This window comes from Rhinolophus ferrumequinum, chromosome 6 (assembly GCF_004115265.2).
Source record: "Rhinolophus ferrumequinum isolate MPI-CBG mRhiFer1 chromosome 6, mRhiFer1_v1.p, whole genome shotgun sequence".
In the NCBI taxonomy this organism is placed as follows: Eukaryota; Metazoa; Chordata; class Mammalia; order Chiroptera; family Rhinolophidae; genus Rhinolophus; species Rhinolophus ferrumequinum.
The window spans coordinates 4631650-4652901 of NC_046289.1; the positions used below are offsets into that span (position 1 = coordinate 4631650).

Consider the following 21252-nt stretch of genomic DNA (forward strand, 5'->3'; position numbering starts at 1 on the left):
AGTTCGATCCCTGCATGGGCCACCGTGATCTGAGCCCTCCTTAAAAAGAAATTAAAAATAAATAAATAAATAAATAAAAGACATACTCGTAGACTATCAGAGTGGATAAAAAACAAGGCCCTACTATAGGTTGTTTACAAGAAATCACTTTAAATATGAAGACTCATGTTAAAAATAAAGGGATGAAGGGGCCGGCCCGGTAGCTCAGGCAGTCGAAGCTCCGTGCTCCTAACTCCGAAGGCTGCCGGTTCGATTCCCACATGGGCCAGTGGGCTCTCAACCACAAGGTTGCCGGTTCGACTCCCGCAAGGGATGGTGGGCTGTGGCCCCTGCAAATAAGATTGAAAACGGCAAATGGACCTGGAGCTGGGCTGCGCCCTCCACAACTAAGACTGAAAGGACAACAACTTGAAGCTGAACGGCACCCTCCACAACTAAGATTGAAACAACAACTTGACTTGGGAAAAAAAAATAGTCCTGGAAGTACACACTGTTAAAAGAAAATTAAAATTAAAAAATTAAAAAAAAAATAAAGGGATGGAGACTGATACGTCATGTTACCACTAAAAAGAAACCTGGAGTAGCTACATTAATTTCAGACAAAACAAACTTCAGTAATAGAAGCCAGAATGGAGTCCTCTAGTCCCTACTGGCTGTTGAACCCCAAGGGTAAGGTGTCTGGCACATGCTGGGCATTTTATTGTTTTTATGAACAAATAAGCACATGTATGGACAAAAGGATGAATGAATGGATGAGTGGATGAATGAATGAATGAATGAATGAACGAATGCTCTGACTTTGCTATCAGGGCCTGAGCTCCTGCCATAGCCTGTAGCCACAGGCTAGATGGCCTGGACAATTTCACCAAATGCCTCTGGAGCCAGGGATGTTTATGGGAAGGTGGGGGAAGGACAATGTCAGCAGCAGGGACAAAGCTGATCATTTGAGCTGATGTACCCTCAAGCCCTGTCTGATGGAAACAGCCACGGAAGCCAGTCCTGTGGCTGAGAAAACCTCCGGATTTGCTTCCCCAAACATTGGCTTTGTGCTGTCAGCAGATGATTCAGGGCTCACAAAGGCTGCCTTCTCGCCCATCCAGGCCCCGCCTAGCACGAGGTAGACACCCAGCCCTGCTGTAATCTCCCCTCCCTGACCCCATGCAGGACCCTCCCCCAACTCTCAACCCCAGTTTCCATACCTCTTGAGTGGGGGTGGGGAAGAGATAAGACCAGGCCACTGCTGGCCGCTCTGGGTCCCAGCCCATTGGTTCTGAAGGTCTAGGAGCTCTGCCCACATTTCCAGGAGCCTAGTGGGCACCACCGGCTGCCAGAACTAGGACACGCAGGGCAGTACAACATCCAAAGCCTCTTCGGCCAGACTGGGTCAGTGTGGGCAGCCATGCGTCGGCTCCTGCAGACCAGACATCTGCTAATTACATGGTCATTAGTTCCTTGTCCAGAATGAGGAGGAAGAAAGGCCATGAGGCAGCCTGTTTGCCCACTGGGCCACCTGCCTCCCTGTCTCAGGGTAGCAGCCCTGGCCTCCTAGGCCACTCAGCCACAGCCAGAGAATGTGCTAGGAGTCGTCTTATGCGCTGGGGTGCGAGTTAGTCATCGCTCTGCCACCCTGGGAGCCTGACTACCTGTGTGATGGGGATCATGGCCAGGCAAGGGGCCTGGGGCCCCTACAAAAGCAGGCGGCTTTTGTAGACATTTTACACCTACAGAAAATTATAAAGGAGAGAAGAAAGAACACCCAAGAACACACCACCAGACTTCAGCCACGTGAATACTTGACTACATCTGCTTCAGATGTCTTAAATCTGTTTTGAAACATGAGGAACTGTGAGCCGCAGTGTGAGGCGATGTGGGTTAGCAATCCAGAGCACTGGGTTTGCGTCCCGGCTCTGCAACCTGCTAACTGGCCCAGCGGTTCTGGGGGATTCCAATTTCAAATGCTGCCTTCAGACATTTCCCACGCTCTGTTCTGTAGAGTATGGGTTTTGGGTGCTTTCATCAGGGGCTGGGGCTACATAGGGTGCCACAGTCAGGTAAGTTTGAGAAACACCATGTTCCAAGCCCCTGCTGAAGATTCAAGACGCACCTCTTTGCTAAAGGCTCTTAGAAAGAAGTCCTGCGGCCAAAGCCTGGTTCATTTATTCGCTCTTATAAGTCTTCCAATTTTTCCAGCACACCTTTTAACACTATTCTAATCTGTTGCCTTGCTACACATCTAAGCCAGGACACTCACCTCTCTGTTTCCTGACCTGTAAAAAGGAATGGCATCTCGCCCTGGCAGGTCTGGAGAAGAGTTAGGTGGGAAATGTAAAGGAAGGGCCCCCGCCCGCCAAGAGGTCTGACAGATGTTGTCCCCACTCCCAACCCCTCTAGGGCAGAGGCACCTCCACCTCCAGCCCCAGATAGAGGCCCACCCAGGCTCTTGCTTAGAAGCCCAGGGGAAGACATTTGCACACTCTGAGCCCCTGAGCACACTTCCCTAGAGGGGCCTGTGGCTGGGAGATTTTTCAGGAGCTGACTATGAGGAACCTTCTGGGGAGCTCAGCACAGCCTCCCTTCCCTCATCCCCCAGTCCCCTGAGGAATAAATGCCAGCTTTGCTCTTATCCTGCTAGGCTCCCAGAGGTGAGAGCTATAGCCTTGCTCCAGGACAGGCTCAGATTCTCCTTCCCCAGTCCTCAGAAAGAACCAGCCCTGCTGACACCTTAATTTTAGATTTGTAGCTTCTGGAACCACAAAAGAATAAGTTTCTCTTGTTTGAGTCACCCAGTCTGTGGTACTTTGTTATGGTAGTCCTAGTAAAGTGAGACAGGACCTATTGCACCCAGGAGCCCCAGCTCCCTGCTCCCCGACATCCTGCCCACTTACTAGCAGTGATCTTGGGCAGTCTCTTCTCCTCCATTACCTACCCTGGCTCCTACTCACACCCTCCAGTGCATATTACTTTTATCTCGCTTGGTCCTCATAGCAACCTTCCAGGGTGAGTATTATTATTAACCCCATTTTACAGATGGTGAAACTGAGGCTCAGCGAGGTGGAGAATGGATGACCAGTCAGATGTATCCGACTAGAGCACCCCAATGCAAGGGCATGACCTGCCTATCACTGAGGCATTTCTGAAGAGACCAGACAGCAGGAAGTGGGGGTAGAGGATGTGACGCAATGAACTGTGGGTACTGTGCATGGCCAGAGGCTTTGGGCAATAAGGCCTCCTCTCTGTTGTTACAAACAGCCACCTGCCCAGTGTGTGGTAGGCAAGTGCTGCTTTGGCCAGGGCTTGTAGCCAGTGGCCTCAGAATCCCACCCATTGCATAGATTCCAGAAACTGGACTCTGGGCTCATTGGGATCAGAAACCATGGCCCCTGGCACCCAGGAGGCGCTCAGCCAATCCTAGACATTCTACAGACACCGAAAAGATCACCTCAGGAGGAAGAGGTTAAACCAGGCAGAAAGATTTCAGTCCACGGAGAGAGGGTCTTTCCCGATTACGAGTTGGCCTGTTAAGAGGTAAGCACCCCACCACTGGGGGCATACAAGCAGGTGCTGAGCAGCTCCTGTCAGCGCCGCTGTAACTGGGAGAACATTTGGTCACTTCCAAGTTCCTTTCTGCCATTGAATGTCCATGAATACTTCAATCTTTCATGTATTTTTAAGTATAGGCAATACGTCTATGTCATTAAAAAAATCAAAAAAACACAAAACTAAACCCTGTGATGAGAGCTCCTTCCAGCCTACGCCCCCAGCCCCCTGATTCTGCTTCCGGGAAGTGCAGAAGCTCTCAGGTTCTCGCGTGATCTTCCACAGTCTATGCAGGCACTCTATTTTTAAACGAATACACGTTCATGTTATTTTTCACTTACGGTCTGCCTCTTGCTTGTTTCCCTGACAATGGATTTTCAGCAGCAGCCTGATGATATGGGACTGTCCCCTCTAGGTGTCCACATGTATAACATGGGGGTGACGCCCACATTACAGGGCTGTTGGGAGACGACGTTTTCCTGTCGGCACCCAGAGAAGCTCCTGGCACCAGTCTGGGTCACGAGAAAGGTCCTACGTAGTTCAGTGGATGTCAGGGAATGAGCCCGCCCCGGCCCTTGTGGCCGCAACAACTCTTCAGGCCACCAGGGGGCTCCATGGAGCTACCTCATCCCGCTGGTGGCCCAACGATGTCCAGAGGTGATCAGGTCAAAGGCGGAGGATCCGCAGGGGGAGGGAGAAAAGCACGTGGGCTGGACTTCTGCGTTTTGGATTTCCAGACAGTGCTTCTTCCTCCATCCTCCTTGTCCGGAATATGGGGACAAGAAGCTGAGGTCACCTGTGACCCCACACACCTCTCCTGAAAAGAATAAAAAGTTAAAAGCAATCTTTGTCGTACTTTTCATTCAGAGAAGACAGAGAGGAAGAGGTTGTCCTACCCGCGGAGCCACACGCTCACCTGCCCCACTCACACCATCCCCTCAGCACCTGGGCCCAGCCTGCCTTAGCAAAACTCGCTGGGGGACCTCATGTCCTCTGCTCTGTCCATTTGCCTGTCTCCTTGCAAGCCTGTCTCTCCTGCTCATGCTGGTGCCTCTGTCTGGGGTGCCCTCGCCCTTCCCAACCCTATGCCTGCACAGCCATCCCTTTCGGGCAGGCTGCACGCCAGCACCCATCCTGTTGGGAGCCCACAGGGCCAGCTCTGGCCTGACACAGGTACCAGATTCCCCCATCCTGAAGCTGCAGACTTGGCCTGCAAGCCCAGAGCTCGGACAGCTGGGTGTCTCAGGGGCCTGCAGTGGTCTTGGGCAGTTTCCACCTCTTTCCATTGGTCCCACCTGACAGGACAGACCAGAACAGGATGGAGCTGGAAGCTGGGAAGCTGGGAAGCCAGGAACCTGTTTGGCAGGCTCCTCTGTGGCCTCTCAGCTCCGTGGGAACCAGGAGGCCCAGGGATCACAAACACAGGGACCCGGACCGCCCAGCTGCTTCACCAGCCCAGAGCCAGTGCCCACCGGGGCCCCAGGACTGTCCGAGCCACAGCTGCCGTTCTGTTACCACACTTGAGGCCAGCTATCCCAGAGTCAGAATCACCTGTAAAGTCGGTGGTGGGGAGCCCACTTCTCTTCCCGCATCAGGACAGACAGCTGCACCTGCTGGAGGGATGCGGATACAGACATTTCCTGAGCGCCGACGTGGGCCCGCATAGTTCTAGCACACTCAGTCCTCACAGTGGAGAAACAGGCCAAGTCACTTGTCCAGGGCCACACAGGGAGGATTTGAGCCCAGCAGACCGGGCCCGTGCTCTTAACCAGCAGGACACACTGCCTTTTGGAGTAGGGATACTTAGCTTGGGGAGGGGGCAGGGGGCTGTGCTTTGTACATTGAGTGCCTCTGGTTGAATTTTCAGGCTTCCCATTCATCTCCACCGGGTGCATCACCAAATGCTTCCAGGAGCAGATGGGTTGGAGTTTGTGCCTGAGCCCAGGATCTGATGGAGGGTGGGGGGACAGACCCAGGCCACATGATGGGGGCCTCACATCTTTAGCATAGTCCTGGGGCCAGCTGGGACCTGACTAATTATGGGCCCTGGCCAGGCACTTGGCTCCAATGATGCAGTCACCCTGACCTGCCTGCCTGGAGCACTGCCCTCAGTAATAATAATAATTATAACTATTATTACTATTCTATTGTGATGATGGTAAAACCTGTGAGAGGCAGTTTGGCGTGGTGGTTAGAAGACCAGACTCTGTGTCAGGCAGACCTGACACACCTTGGCTGCGGGACCTGAGGCCAGCGACTTGACCTTCTGTGCCTCAGTTTCCTCCTCTGCAAAGTGGGATGAGGTTGCATCAGTTCCCGGCGGCAGGGATGGAATCATCACCAGCCCAGGGAAGATGGAACCTGAGCTGCAGCCACAGAAAGCAGGCCACTGCATGCTTTTAGGGTGAGCGCACAGTGTCCCACAGAACCCACAGTCCAAAGTTCTGCACCTGTAACACCTGTCAGTCATCAGCTGGTGAGGGTTTCAGGTCCTGGGATGACAGCCCTCAGCTAAGTGCCTTATGCACTTCGTCCTGGAGGCACCCTGCAATGTCACTAAGTTGGGGACTGTTCTCTCTCCAGCCTCCTCTCTGCCATGGAGACATGAATTTGCTGGGCTCTCCACTTTAGAGTTAGGGTGACCGAGGCACACAGGAGGCCAGGGGCTTGCTCCAGGCCTGAGAGGGGGCAGAAGGTCGGGGTTCAAGCAGGGGTTCTCAATTTGGCCTCCTCTGTGTAGTGCCTGAACTAGGCTCCTGAGGAACAGGACACTGGTTGTGGCTGCACACACGACCGACTGTGCGGGAGCAAGGGAGTCGCGTGGCTTACAGAGGCCATTCGCATTCACAGGCCAGCTGCTCCAGCCTCCACCTGCCTTCTCTCCTCAGATCCCAGGATGGATGCACAGGGGACAGGGAGCTGGTTAGCCTAGACACTGTGTCACCAAGTTTGCATATCTCCTGGCCCCACAGGGTGCGAGGTAGGGGAGGTCGGTGCTACTGCTACTCCATCCACAGCTGAGGAGAAATGCAAGCGGTGAAGTAATTGCTCAGGCCACACAGCTGATTGGAGGCAGGGCTGCACTGAACCCAGGGCGGGGTGTCCCCAGATCCTTGTCTCATCTCACCTTGTCTCATCTCACACTCCAGGGAGCCACTGCCCAAAATGGGTGAGCAGAGCAAGGTGGGGAGTCAGCTCTGGGCTCTCAATGGGGCTCTGCAAGAACTTGGCGCCCCCGGCCCTTCAGAATTTCCACCCTCTCACCTGCAGGGCTTCGCAACTCAGCCGCCTCACTAGGCTGTCAAGTGGATGGAAGACAATGTGCCCATCTCGTGCAGTAGGTACTCGATAAAAGGAAGTTTCCATCTTCCTTTCCCTTGATAATAAAGTGGTGTCCCTCTCCCAGGCAAAATAACGTACATTTTAACAGAAGCCCTTTTCTTAAGAGGGGCCATGCGTGATGGTGGAATTCAATGCATGTCAGGCTGGGCAGCAGCTAGGAAAAGTCTCCGTGTTGCTCAGATCACGTGAGCAGAGGCTGCTGCCACTTGTGGCACGCCAGGGTTCTCTGCCCTCCTCCCCCGCCAGCCGTGGCTATCGTAATCTCAAAGGCACCACTTCTAAAAATCACCCACATTCTCCTGGGCTGAGCTCATTTCACAATCTTGAGCTAATGGAGAAGGACTTCCCTGGACTCATACCTTAAGGAATTGTGGTTCTCAGAGCCGGCCTTAAAGGGAAACAGACATGCAACAAAAAAGTGCAGAATAAGGCTGCTCCATCAGCATTTCACCCCTGTTAATCAGACACACAAATACTAGCAAGCGCATCATTAAAATGAAAAAGCCGGTGCTGGTGGGGCTGTAGGAGACGGCTCACTCCTGGAGCCAGCGTGTTCTTCCCCAGCTCTGCTAGCTGTGGAACGGGGAGCCCCCTTCCAGGCTCAGCACGCACATCTCCTCTATAGGGAAGCCCGCCCAGCTCTACATCAGAACCACGGCTCCCTCCCAGCGGTTCCCACAGTACACTGGTGGCTCTTTTTCTGTTCCCTTCTCCACTCCTAGCCAGAACATGAACTTGAGGACAGGGACCCCTGGCTCATTCAATCAGCCAGTGAACGCCAAGGGTCCACTGTGTGCCCAGCACTGTGTACACACAGTCTGGGATCCTCACCGCAACACTTAATGTGGTGAGGACCCTCATTTGACAAATGAGGAAACTGAGGCTCAGAGCGGTTCAGCCATTTGTCCAAGTCTGACTGGCCCCGAGCCTGGGCTCTTTCAACAACACAGTGTTGCCTCTGCAGGGACCCAGCTCTGGTTGGGCTCTGGGGACCCTGGGTTTCCAGGGTGTAAAGCAGGGGCTGGGCAGCTGGGCAGATGTGACCAACACAGTGCATGGACGCCGTGATTGGGGATCTGGGGGCCTGTGGGAACCTGATGGGCTGGCGGGGAGCATGAAGAAGGACTTCACAAACCTGTGTCCTGGCAGCCAGGTGAGGAAGAGGGACAGGGTGTCTAAGACAAAGGGAACACTGTGGGCAGAGCCATGGAGTGTGACAGACAACGGTGTGTCCAAGGAGCAAGCTCTTTATGTTGTCCTTTGGGCAGAGTGCAGATGTGTGCTGGAGAACAGGGTGGTTAGGAGAGGTCACTACTTCCTGAATAGAGGGACCTAGAGATGATGCTTTGAAAATCAGTGCAACCTGGAGTCAGAGGTCTCTAAGGGCGGGCCACAGGTCTCTGTCTTCAGCCACGTCCATTTCAATCAGCGCTTGGACAGAGGCGGAGCCTGGGAGGCTTGCTTAACAGATGTGCCAATGGCAATGCCCCCCGGGAGCCTGGCCTTTACTGGAGCCTCCATAGGTGGAACAAAGGACCGAAACTAACAGAATGGAATTGAACAGGGAGAGCCAGAATAACCTGCATTCAGGTGCAAAAGGGCAATGGCACAAAATGACGAGTTATTGATGAGATATTTTGTTCCCCTCCCAAATTGTCTTAAAAACGGGCATCTTGTGAGGCTGAGATGGGGAAACCTGTTTCCTGGGCCTGCCCGTAGAAGGTTCTCTATCAATGTTCTGTGGTCAGTGGATGGATGCCCTGCAACTGTGGGTGTCCTGGCCGGGAGAGTCCTGTAGAGGAGGCGGCCAGCGCCCCGGCACCAGGACGGGCCTGACCCCAGCAGTGTCTGTGAGGCTCCCCACCTACTCACAACAGCTGGGGTTGGCCTAACCCACATAAAAGACCCTCGTTCTATCAGGAACAGGCATTCCAGCTGCCCGGAGACTAAAGAGGGCCACGGCCATGTCAACAGCACCTTTGGGGTGGGACAGTGGGGGCAATTCCCTTCCTGTGGGAGTGACAGAGGGCAGCCCCCAGTGCCTGTGGTGAACTGTGGACAGTGGTTAGGAGAACTGGTCAAGGGGAGACTCAGCAAGCAGGAGGCCTGGCACACAGCAATCTTCATAAATGGTGATGGTTCATGAATGAGTCCACTCTCTTCAGAGCTCCAGAAAAGCCACCTCAGCCCCTGCACCTCAGTTTCCTCAGCTGTTAAGTGGGTATAACATACATAGCAGGCTAAGTATTGGTCAAGTAGTGGCATAGGATGGGCACTCAGCCTGGGAACCCCCCACCCCAGTAAGCACCCCCTCTCTACCTCTGAGAGACAGTCATGTTACCTTAGCTTGTTCACCTCTAGTAACAGAGACCTCACTACTTGGAGTCTGAAACAGCAGACTCTGGCCCTGCCTCAAAAAATTGATGGTCTTGTGGTGGAAGCATGCTGGTGCCAGGCTCTGTGGAAGCCACTGGACACCGAAAAGCTGGCCTCACAGGGCTGACGTTCCATGATCCTATTAAGGGTGTTCCCAGTGGGAGAAGGGCCAGAGTGTCCCACAGATGGGCCCTGGAGAGGCCCTGCGCAGAGGCCTGGCCTACCTGTCTTCTGCAGCGGGGGAGAGGTCCTCTGTGTTCAGGCAGCTGTCAGGAGCCCACAAACCCCGAGACCCCAGCCTTCTTGGGGGAGCGAGGAGGCCAGCACTCCCTTAAGTTTACTGTTCCCCAGCTCCCCCTCCCCCCTTTCCCTCTCTGCTTCCTCAGGAGAGACCGGCCCCTGGGGACTCCACCCCCCAGTGGTGACCATCTAAAGGTGTGTTTCAGGGATAGCAGTGAGGGCTGGCCCATCCTCACCCACCTGGGTGGGGGACGGGGCTGCCTTGGGGAGGCGCCTGAGCACTGCCCCCCTACAGTACTGAGGAGTGCTAACCTGGAACAGAAAGGGGGTTCTATGCCAGAGACCAAGGTCAGTGCAGGGGGCCTCCTTGACCCTCAGCCCCGGGAGGCCTCCTCCTCTGGTAACAGCCAGCAATTCCTGTCAGGCAGGTCAGAGGGCCCGGGGGCCAGAGGCGCTTTGTCATCTGAAAGGAGGGCGGGATTGTCTGCCCATGGGTTGCTAGGCCTCCTTTCTGGCTTTTCCCAAAGCTGCTGACAGACCTGCCTTCCTGGGGAGCTGAGGGATGGTTTTCTCACTTCCTCTGACCTCTGCAGAGAAAATCCATCACCAGCTGGCCCTGAAATCTGGGCGGGCTCCAGAAAGATGGCATTGAGTCACTGGGACCCTGTTTGCTCTAACAGCCGGGAACCTTGATTAGTAACTAGCTCTTACAGAAAAGGGCAGGTTCTGTCATTTCCCCACCGGAAGTGCCAGGCGGGACTTGCTGACTGCCCCTCCTTGGTGCCAAAGGAAGGCCAATCCTCATCCTGGGCCAAACTAGGTTAGGTTTGGGGGCTGGTAGCGTTTGGGGACTGGGAGCGGGAACACATCCATCCTTTCACTCAGGAACCCCACTTCTGGGAAACTTAGACAAGGAAACAATCCAGCAGGAAGACCAAGCTGTGCACAGACAAGTCCCACAGGAGCTCTTTAGAACAGTGCAGCCCTGGAAACAGCCGCTGTCCAGCAGTGGGGGACCAGCCAAGTACCTGGGCTGGTTAAATATCAGACGATTGTGAATATAAGTCAAGTGGTGGGGGTGGGGGGGAGGTCCTGGATCTGGTGAGTCCTGAAGCCAGCACTGGTTAAACAGACAGATCCCAGGATTCACCAAGAGGTGGTGGGTCAGAATCTCCAGGGAAGGGATCTGGCTGACTGTCCCCCATGAGTCTTATCACCAGGCAGGTATGAGAAACCCTACTCATGGCTAAGTCTGCAACTCAGCGATGCATTTATTTAAAACTTGCTGAGCCTCAGTTGTTGCATCTGTTAGATGGGTCTAGCATGGGGCCTGCGGGGAGGAGGGGGTTGCCAGGAGGGTTAGTGATATGGATGAAAAAGGGGCACTGTAATAAATCCAAGGAAACAGGGTGACTTGCAATAAATTGCAAGTAACAGGATGACTTGATCAGAATCCCTAACGGGGGAGGTCATGGTGGGCAGTCAGCCCCAGCCCATAACTCTCTTAGTAAAAGGCTCATCTTTGCCTTAAGCAGCTCTGTCCGTCCTTTGTGTGCATCTAGGTTCACACACCTTTGAAATGCCCAGGGATGTCTTTTGCAGACCCCTTGGAGGCATAACCACCCTCAAGGGAGCACATGATCTTGTTAATTGTCCTGTAACCCCATCCTGCCTGGTTGCTCCCACCTTCCTGCAATCTTCCTTCCAAAGTTCCAAATGTATAAAAGAAACTGCAAAACTGTCACTCTCCAGACCATTTGAGATCTTGCTTCCTGGTATTGTCATCAGTTAGGCTCAGAAAAACTCTTACAAATTCTCTACAGGTATGGTCATTTTTTTACCTTGTCAGTGAAATTGTGGACATCGTGGCTCCGTGAGCTGCTGTCACCACTTTTACAGCCTGTGTCTCCTCCTCCCTGTCTCTCCCTGTCCTATAATCGCCAGAGGAGTTTGTGTCTGCACAAGTCACCCGGGCCACACAGGCAGGTCTGAGGACATCCAGTGTCCTGGGAGCTGCGTGGAGGCTCGACTGACGTTTCTGCAGGGTCTTCTCCACGGCACTTGCCCTGCCGAGGGCCTCTGGACCAGGAGGGGTGTCTCCAGCTCTGAAACCCCAGTGTGGCTTCTTCTCCCTGGCCCTCAGGCAGGTCCATCACCTGTCTTCATAGAAGGGTGCACCAGCCATGGGAGCGATGCATCGTGAACCCCCAAATACGCCCCTGAACCTCAGCTTCTGTGATCTGATGGGCATAATTCCTGCTCCTCACAGGCCTGCTGGGCAGATAGAGGGAAGGGACTGTCACAGACTGCTCTGTAAACTGGAAATGACCACAGAAAACGTGGGGACAGACTGGGGGGCCCTCGAGCAGGAGACCTTGCATTTCTGAAAATGCTTATATTCCATCCAGTACCATATTTGCTTGATTTTCCCTGTGGGCAGAGAATCCAGGCTGGAATCCTTCCCCCTCAGATTTTTAAGGCAACTGTGGCTGTGGTCTTCTAGCTTTCAGTGCTTCTAATGGGAAGTCCAATGACAGGCTTTTAAAAATATGTATTAATTTAAAAACACATGCACAACATTTCAAAAATCAAAATTATAAGGCTTATTAAAAAAAAAGTCTCCTGCCCCATGTCTCCACCCAATTCCTGCTTCTCAGAGGCAATTGTTTTCTATTCTCCTGCCTTATCTCCACATCTCCAAATAACATACTTATCCTGTTCTTTATTGACCTTCCAATGTAGGCCTTATCTCTGCCTTTCTTTAGAGACCAGGAGGGTTTAACCCACTTATTCCTCCCCACCCCCCCACCTGCCGTCCCCTCCCCCATCCTCCTAGTATGGTTACAGGATAATTTTTGGTTAAATCAATATTGTTTATATAATATGCTATATAAACATTATTGCCAACAGGGCCACCATATGTCCTGTGACTCTATTTCCTTCCTTGTAGAACTTGTGGGTTTACCTGGGAATTAATAATTGCCTCCTTGTTTGGTTTTCTTTGTGCTTATCATTTATTCACCACCAAATGCTCTGATAGCTCTAATAGTCCTCTCAAGACAACCAAGCCCCCCGGGGAATTCTTGAGTTGGGTTCTCTTACTTGGCCAGCTCCTCCCAGAATCCTGCCTCCCTGTTCTGTCTGCACTGGTTGCTGCTGGTCCCCAAGCCCTCCCACTGCTGCCGTCCCTTACACCATAACCTCAGGGCTCCCGTTCCCCCTATTTCATATCTGAAAATGTCTTACCATACCCCCACATTTGATTGACTAGGTTCTGAAATAATTTCCATCAGAATGTTGAAGGCATTGCTTCACAGTTTTCGAGCTTCAGGAGTGGCTATTGAGAATTTCAGTGTTACTGTTTCCTGACCCCTTACATGTGGCGCTCTCTCTCTCTCTCTCTGTCTCTGTCTCTGTCTCTCTCTGTCTCTCTGGATGTTTCTAGGATCTTCTCAATCCTGGTGTTCTGATGAACTTAGTATAGCCTTTTCTTTCTTTTTTTCCCACTTCTCTGCTGGCCCTATGTGTTGTTGATGTAAAAAATGTCCACACCTGTAGAGAATTGTTATGAGTTTATTTGAGCCAAACTGACGACATATGCCAGGGAGCAAGATCTCAGATGCTCCAGAAAATAAGTTTTGCAGCTTCTTTTAAGCATTGGAAGTTAAGGAGAGGACAGAAGGAAGATTGGAGAAAGCAAGGTGGGGATCAGATTACAGAACGGTTAACCAGATTAAGGCTCCCTTGAGCCTTAATACCCTCTTCAGGGTTATTACTTCTGGCATCTCAAAGGTCTGTTAACCTAGTTGTACAAGAACAATGGACAGGGCTGGCTTTAAAAACTTTCTTCACTAAAGAAATTATAGGTCTGGGGCTTGACTTCCCACCATGACCGTCCAGTTAGGAATTTATGATCAGAGCACCATGTGAAGTTATTTTTCCATAGAACTGTTTTTTTCTTCCACAGTGTCCATCAGTCCCAGATAATTTTTTGGTATTATATCTTTGATACTTTCCTTCCCTTCATTTTTCCCCATTAGATACAGGGGATACAAAAACAACAACAACAACAACAACAAAAATAGGATTGTTAAGAGAACACTACAGTGAACTGCAGAATCCCCAGCCCCCTTCCCTACCCCAGGCCACACAGTTGAGTATTATTTGGGGAATTTGGATAACCGTAGAGAAGGATCTCTAGATCCAGACACTTGGGGAGGGGTGTGCCCCCCAGAAATGGGGTGGGTTCTTCTAACTCAGCCTGACACCAGTGCACAAAAGCCTCATCTAACCCAGTGCTTCTCAGCCCTGCCTGTAAGACTCACCTTCTCCAGATATTCTGATTAAATTGGTCTGGGAAGGGCCTGAGCACTTGCATTTTACCAACTTGTAGGTGATTCTGACGGGTGCCCAGGGCTGAGACCCACTGGGCTGACCTTGCTTGGAGAGCCCAGCCAGATGCCTCCTTAGGAGCCCGGCTCACTCACAGGGACCCTGAGCATTCATGATGCAAAGGTACGTGTCCTGTGCTGGGTCATAGCCAGGCTGAGCCTGTTCTTGAGAGAAGGCTCAGCTCTGCAGTTAGGCTTTCAGAGTCTGGAGAGACTCATCCAGCCTGGGCTCTCGCAGGGACCCAGCAGCCTTTCCCCAGCAGAGCAAAGACTCAGAGATACAGCCACTCAGAGAGGTACGTGACTTCCCCAGGGCCACCCAGCTGGCAAATATCAGACCAGAGACACAGATTCTAAGTCTAGGGTTTTTCTACTTAGCCCAGCTGCTTCGGTTATCATTCATTCATTCAACAAACACTTGTTGAGGCCTCAGGTTCTATGCCCAGAGGGAACTACGGAGCAGCAGGGAACAAAACGGTGGACCTAATAGTCTGGTTGTTTAAGTTACTTATGTCACAACGTCTGTCTGCCCAGTTGTGGGCTCAAGTGGGGTTTGGGAGGAACAACTTCATTTCAGCCCAGCCTCACCCAAAGCAGGTCACAGGAGGAATTACTGTTATTGCTGTTGTTGTGTGAAATAGGAGGGGCAAGCTGGAGGGGGTTGGGAGGGCTGGGCCTACAGAGAGCAGAAGCCACATTAACAATTAAGGTCTTGTCGACTTTCATTCCACCCTCTGCGCATGAAATATTCAGGCAGGAGAGGAGATGGGGCTCGGATCTCTGCATTGCTGGTTGGAGACCTTGGGCCTAGGGCAGCACCCAAGACCTGTCATGCAGGGCATAGGGGCTGCTAGGGGCTGGGCAGGTGTGGCCCAGAGGTATCTCATGCCAATGGTGTGAAGCACAAACCCCAAGAACACCCCTGGGGCCAGGCCCTGAGGGTCCCAGGGAAGATCAAGTCTTTGTCCTCAAGAAGCACGGCGGGGAGGAGGCAGACGCAAAGCACCCATCACAGGTGGGGCGACCCACCTGGGCTTCCCCCCCACCACCGCCCGCACAGTGATGCACAGAGATACACAGCTGTGCTCCAAGACCACATATCTGGGGCCTGGAACTTGTCACCTGGAGTAAACCCTGTAATTATCCTATGAGTAGCACAAAACATGTTGCATTGTATTTGTGCATGTGTGAAAGTATCACTCTGATATAAACATTTCAAATAAGTCACCAGTGGGTAAACTGCCTCCACTGTTTCTTTTTTTTTTCACTGGGCACCTCATGTATGAAATTTGGCCTGGGCTTCTCTTGTGCTCTGAGAGCCCCAAGGGAGACAAAGTGGGTCGTGGAAAGTGCACAAAGCTTCACCCACCAGAGTGACACCACCAGCCGTTGGCAAGGACAGGCAAGCCACACTCTATACCCCGCTGGCGGCAGTGCGAAGTAGCACCACCTCTTTGAAAAGGAGCTGGCGTCATCTGGTCACCCTGAAGCTGTGTGCACTGTATGACCCAGCCATACTGTGTCTCGGCACAAACGTGAGCCAAGTTCATGCTCATGTACATTCTGATATGTGTGTAAGAATATCCATCCATGGCCGCATTGCAGGTTAAAGCAAAAAACTAGAAACAAATCTTCAACAGGAGAAAAGTAAAAGTAATATGTTCGTGCAATGGGTATTAGGACAGCAGAAGCTCCCCCGGGGGCCATTTGGCAAGGTATGGAGATCGTTTTGGCTTTCACAAGTAGGGGTGGGGGCCATGTGAGCCTCAGTGTACCCCTTTGTAACATGGGGATAGAGAACTGTTACCTCACAGGACGACAGTGAGGACTCAATGAGCCCATCTGTGTAAAACCCTAGCACGTGTGGGCACGCAGAAGCGAGCCTTCAACACTATCCGTGTCAAGAATTACGGGCCCTTTTCCATGGGCATCGTAAACATTCAGCGTAGCACAACCCTCTGCTGGGCACACCACCTTCCTCGGCCTCTGAACACTGCCCATAAGTTCACACTCGGTGATCTTAGCTTCGTGGAAACAAACAACCAAGCCAACAGGAATCCATGTTCAATGCCAGAAGAGCTAATGACAACATCTCCTAGGGCTGTTAAAACCATCACGTGAGGGCTGGTTTAGAATCAGACGGAGCTCGGGCAAGTGGTAGGTGGTGGTGATCATTATTACTGTTGTTGCTGTTGTTATCTATCAAAGCCCCAGGGAGAGGGTGATACCACCTCCCACGGCTCACAGAGCCCTTTGCCACCCAGCTCCACTCCTATACTCCAGCAGTGGCTGTGTCTGGACACACCCTCACTGCTGCTCACCTTGGGCCTTGGCTTGTGCTGGTCCATCCACCTGGAGTATCCTGACCCTCTCCTCCCTCCTAACAATCTGACAAACTCCTACTCATTCTTCAAGAATCAACTCCAGCGTCAGCTCCTCCAGGAAGCTGCTCCCAGTGTCTCAGATGCTTCCAAAATGACGTGTTCTGCTCATCTCTTGTGGTACAATTTACAACGTATATATGATCGCATATATATATATATATATATATATACACAAAAATATTACATAAGACTTTACACATAAATGCGTATATATACGTGTGTGTGTATATATATATATACACGCATTTATGTGTAAAGTCTTATGTAATATTTTTGTGTTCAGTAAAACCAGTGAATGAATTGACCTTGGGCAATGAAAGTGACCTTCCTGGGCTCAGTTTCCTCATCTTCAAAATGAAGGGTTCAGACTCAGTGGGCCATGCACCGAAGGGTCGCACATTCACTCAGCAAACACCAGATGGTAACCTGCACCCCCAGTCACGGTAACCTGCGTAACCTGCGTGCCCCAGTCACGCAGGAGAGTAACAGAGCCCTTTCCCTTCCCAGTGGGGAGACAATCACTTACCACCAGGGTGGTAATTTGGAATATTTTGGGGTATTTTGGAATACTTTATTTACTCTGTGTTAGGATACCGGCTCTCGCCCCAGCTGGCTCTCAAAAACATTCGTGTGGCTTTAAATGGACACATACAGTCTAGGAGATTCTGGGGGGGAAATTGGGGATTGGTGGTGCATCTTTATTAAAAGGCCCACAAGTCCGTTGACTGGGTGGCTATCTAGAGAATTACTGTGTTAGAGGTCCATGATCTGGCTTTACCATTTTCATGACAAGGCAGGGCTTCTCATGTCCCAGGGGCTAAAAAGCAGACATGTGACATTTCCGAGATCCTGGCTCGGGCTACAGGGTCTGCTGGGCTTTGAGTATTCTAGGGGACTTGGCGCCTCTTACTGGACCCTGGGGATGTGGGCCTTTTGTGGGCCCGTGGGTCTCCTGCTTAGATGGCCCTCTTGCTTCAGGAGCCTGTTTCAGCTGTGGGCCCTCTCAGCCTTCTGCCATCCTGTCCTGCTCTGCCCGAGCCTGTCCGCCATGGTGCGGGGAGCAGAGACTTCCTCTCAAGCTACCCGGTGGCCTCATCTGTAGCACTTTGTCTTTGCTGCACCAGAGTGATGTTGGGGACGCTCTTGTGGAACTCTTGGCCAGGGGACTCTCGGTCCCGCCGTCTGTAGATGATGCAAACAAACCTCATCTAGATGGAGGCTTCATTTTTCTCTCAGAAAGTTCAGCTAAAGCTGCCAGGGGAGGAGGATCAGGGGATGCAAGCCACAGGAAGCATGAAAAGCCACAGGCAAATGGGAAGGGGGTTCCCACAAGTACAGGGTTAATCCTGCCTGAGACTTCCCTAGTGAGTCGTGCATCGTATGCTCAGTTCTGACTCTCCCAGAAGCAGATCTGTGCCCAGGCTTCATTGGGTGGGGGGAGCCTTCATGGAGCTGTTTAATTTGGCTTCTTGGGGTGAGAAAGACCCATGGCCTCCCCAATATGAGCTGAAACCCTTTTTCTCTCCAAACCCAAATGGCTGGGCCTGTGGAGCACAGTGCCCCAGAAGGGGAGAACGGCCTCGCCAGGGTCTGGGGGAATGTCAGCTCCCCTGGGCTTAATCCTCCAAGCTATGCCCCTCAGGCCCATGCTCTTCCCACCTGGTCTCCTGAACATCTACCTGCAGAGAGGAGTGGATGGGAGTGGGGGGAAGGAGGTACTGAATCTGGACTTCTGTGCACACCCCTCACCCCCAATCCCTTCTCCACATATGGCCTACAAGCGAGTCTCCGAAAAGGCAAATCGGGTCATGTTGCTTCCTGCTAACTCCCCACTGCTTTCCCAGCTGCCTTAGAACCAGGCATGAGTTGGCCCCTCTGGCCTCATCTCTCACCCCCCTTCCTTGTCCATTCCCAGCCTCACTGGCCTTCCTTGAATAGGCCACTAACAGGCCAACCCCAGGGCCTCTGCACTAAGTGTTCTCTCCACCTAGGGTTCCCTTCCTCCTGTCTTTGTCCTTTTCTTTCAGATTTCAGATTAGATGCACCTCCTCAGAGGTCCTCCCTGACCACGGGATCTAAAGTAACTGATTATCACTTTCTGTGACAGCAGCTTGTCTTAATTCCCAGCCCAGCACTTACTACAGTCTCATAGTTACCTAATTTGTTTATCTTCTCCGGGTCTCTCCCCCGAGAGGGCCGTGGCCTCTGCTGTCGTCCCCTGCAGAAACCCCTGGGAGTCTAGAACAGGTCTGGCCTAGAGAAGGCGCTGCGAACACGGGTGTCGGGTGAATGGTTGAGCAACTGTAAATGGGGACATCAGCTGCTGCGCGGGCGCGCGCTCCAGGCTGTGGCTGCTCACGGTCGAGTGCGCGGGTTTTATCTCCTTGCAGGTCCCGGGGGACCGACACCCCCCCCTCCGCTCTGCTCTCAGCAGACGAGCCGTAAATGCTCTTCGGGGACACGAGGATAACGAGACAGACTCACAGGCTGTGGGAAGGGGCGAGGCTGTCGGCTGGGAGGGGGTTCTGCAGCCCGCTCGGCGCCCTGCAACCCCGGTGTTAAGGCCCCAGTGGGAGACCTTTCTCCACTGTCCCAGAGGTTTTCACCTTGCGAATCGCAGATTCCCCCCGTTGTCCCTGGGACCGGCGGCCGGGTGTGCGGGGAGTGGAGCTTTGAGCGCCGCTCGGGGCGGGGACACGTTCCTGGCGCCCTTGTCCCCTCGGGGCAGGGAATAGGGTGAGGTGCTCCGGGACACCGCGGGCGAGGCCCTGGCCCTCCCCGTGCTCACAAGATAGAGCCACAGCCCCGGGCTGGAGAGGAGACGCAAGCTCTCTGCGAGTTCCGGCAAGGCACCGCGGTGGAGATGGGGGTGAAGGAGCAGGGGGCAGGGTAGGGGACAAAGAGCCGCCCTGCCGCCGGGAGAGCGACCCCCGTGTCACAGGCCTATTGTTCGTTGTATCTCAGACTGAGCTGGACTCTGGTGCCCCGGGAGGGAGAACGGGAGCTGTCCTCCGGGTCGTGGGTGTTTATTGGGTACGGGGAGGGTGGGCGGGGGTCGAGGGCCTGGGATGGGGCTCTGCGCGCAATTCCGCACGTCTCCTTTAAGGGAAGCCCGGCCCTACCTTTCCCACCGTCGCCCTCCCCATACTGTACCTGCATTTTAAAAGCGCCCTGTAGCCCTAGGATTGGCCCAGGCAGCGTCCTCCGGGCGCAGAAACTTGAACCGCCGGGGGGATGGGGGAGCGTTGGAAGCCCAGTGGGTGGACTGTACCATCTCTTCGGCGTCCCCCGCGTGCGCCCCGCCCCTCCCACACACCCCCGAAGAGACCCAATCGGATGGGCGGGAGGGCGGGACCGCGGCTCGAACGCGCCTCTGGCAGGGCGCCTGGCGGGCGGGCACATAGCGCGGGGGGATGTCGGGGCTCGGCCGCGCCTCACCCCGCCCCCTCGCTCCCCCGGAGGCGGGGCCGGGCCACGGCGCCCCGCCCCCTCCCCGCCCGGAGTGGGCGGGGAGGCTGGGGCTCCCGGAGCTGGGCCGGGGGCGGGCCTCCGCCTGCTTCGCCGGAGTCCGGGGAGCGCCTGGCACCGCGGCGGCGGACGCAGCTGTGGTCCCTGCTCGCCGAGCCCGGAGACGCGCGGGTTCCCGGCGGCCCCGGCAGGCGCTGCGTGAGGACGCGAGAGGCGGCGCGGGGCGGGCCGCACGCACCCCCGGCCGACCCCCACCCGCGCGCGGACCGGCCCAGCACAGCCCGGGCGCTGGGAGCGCCGGCCCGGCGAGGGCGCGGGCGATGCCGTGGTGACGGCCCTGCCATGGCGAAGCCCCCGGCGGCGGCGGCGGCGGCGTCGGAGGAGCTGAGCCAGGTGCCGGACGAGGAGCTGCTCCGCTGGAGCAAGGAGGAGCTGGCGCGGCGGCTGCGGCGAGCGGAGGGCGAGAAGGTGGGCCTCATGCTGGAGCACGGCGGCCTGATGCGCGACGTGAACCGGCGGCTGCAGCAGCACCTGCTGGAGATCCGCGGCCTCAAGGACGTGAACCAGCGGCTGCAGGACGACAACCAGGAGCTGCGCGAGCTCTGCTGCTTCCTCGACGACGACCGGCAGAAGGGGCGCAAGCTGGCGCGCGAGTGGCAGCGCTTCGGGCGCCACGCGGCTGGCGCCGTGTGGCACGAGGTGGCCCGCTCGCAGCAGAAGCTGCGCGAGCTTGAGGCGCGCCAGGAGGCCCTGCTGCGCGAGAACCTGGAGCTCAAGGAGCTGGTGCTCCTGCTGGACGAGGAGCGCGCGGCGCTGGCGGGGGGTGCAGGCGGCGCGGGCGGCGGCGGCGCGGGGTCCCGCAGCTCCATCGACAGCCAGGCCAGCCTGAGCGGGCCGCTGGCGGGTGGCGCGGCGGGCACCGGGGCCCGCGACGTGGGCGACGGCAGCAGCACGTCGAGCGCGGGGAGCGGCGGCAGCCCGGACCACCACCACCACGTGCCGCCCCCGCTGCTGCCTCCGGGGCCGCACAAGGTCCCCGACAGCAAAGCCGTAGCCACGCGCAGATCCCTGGACGACCTGTCGGCGCCACCGCACCACCGAAGCATCCCCAATGGCCTGCACGGTAAGGACAATACCGGCGGGGCAGCGCGGGTCACGGCCCCTTCCCCCGCGGGCGCCACCATTCCAGACCTCTCCTCCAGCTGCCATCCATACTCTGGGCAGGGCGATCCCACGCACACCCGCAGTAGAGCTTTGGGTGGCCTTTTTCTGCTCAATTGCTGGAGGCGTGTCCCTGCCCAGCTTCTGAGCCGCAGCTCGGCCGGGACCCACCAGACCCCAGAAAAGTTTCTGTCTTGCAGAGTTATCAGTATGAGTATCCGGGCAGGCAGGACTGGCCAGGGGCGCCTCACCCCAGCCCGGAGACCCTTGTCGGGGAGTGGGAAGTTCTTCATGGGGAAAAAACAAAAAGAAAGGCCCTTTTAGCATGCATGAATTTTCCCTCTGACGGAGCA

General features: G+C 54.6%; 2 protein-coding genes across 9 annotated transcripts in view; one reads left to right on the forward strand and one right to left on the reverse strand.

The window, feature by feature from the left end:
• The window catches only part of HHIPL1 (HHIP like 1), a 46642-nt gene extending 27136 nt beyond the window's left edge, over positions 1–19506 (reverse strand). Inside the window, exons 1-3 of one of the 3 annotated variants that reach the window (XM_033109373.1) lie at positions 19424–19506; positions 18427–18536; positions 3879–4354 (exon numbers count right to left, since the gene is read on the reverse strand). Coding sequence is in view for 1 of the 3 variants with exons in the window: in XM_033109371.1 (XP_032965262.1) it covers positions 1200–1265 (66 nt within the window). In the remaining 2 variants the exon portion in view is untranslated. Of the gene's footprint in view, positions 1–1199; positions 1295–3878; positions 4355–18426; positions 19252–19423 lie in introns of those variants that run through there. The other 2 variants (XM_033109372.1, XM_033109371.1) reach the window with 2 other exon arrangements.
• A 508-nt stretch (positions 19507–20014) lies between these two features.
• Positions 20015–21252, forward strand: part of CCDC85C (coiled-coil domain containing 85C) — a 74470-nt gene continuing 73232 nt past the window's right edge. For all 6 annotated transcript variants that reach the window (XM_033107721.1, XM_033107725.1, XM_033107722.1 and 3 more), the window contains exon 1: positions 20015–20861. In XM_033107721.1, coding sequence (XP_032963612.1) covers positions 20081–20861 — 781 coding nt within the window. In that variant the 5' untranslated portion in view covers positions 20015–20080. The remainder of the gene's footprint in view (positions 20862–21252) is intronic.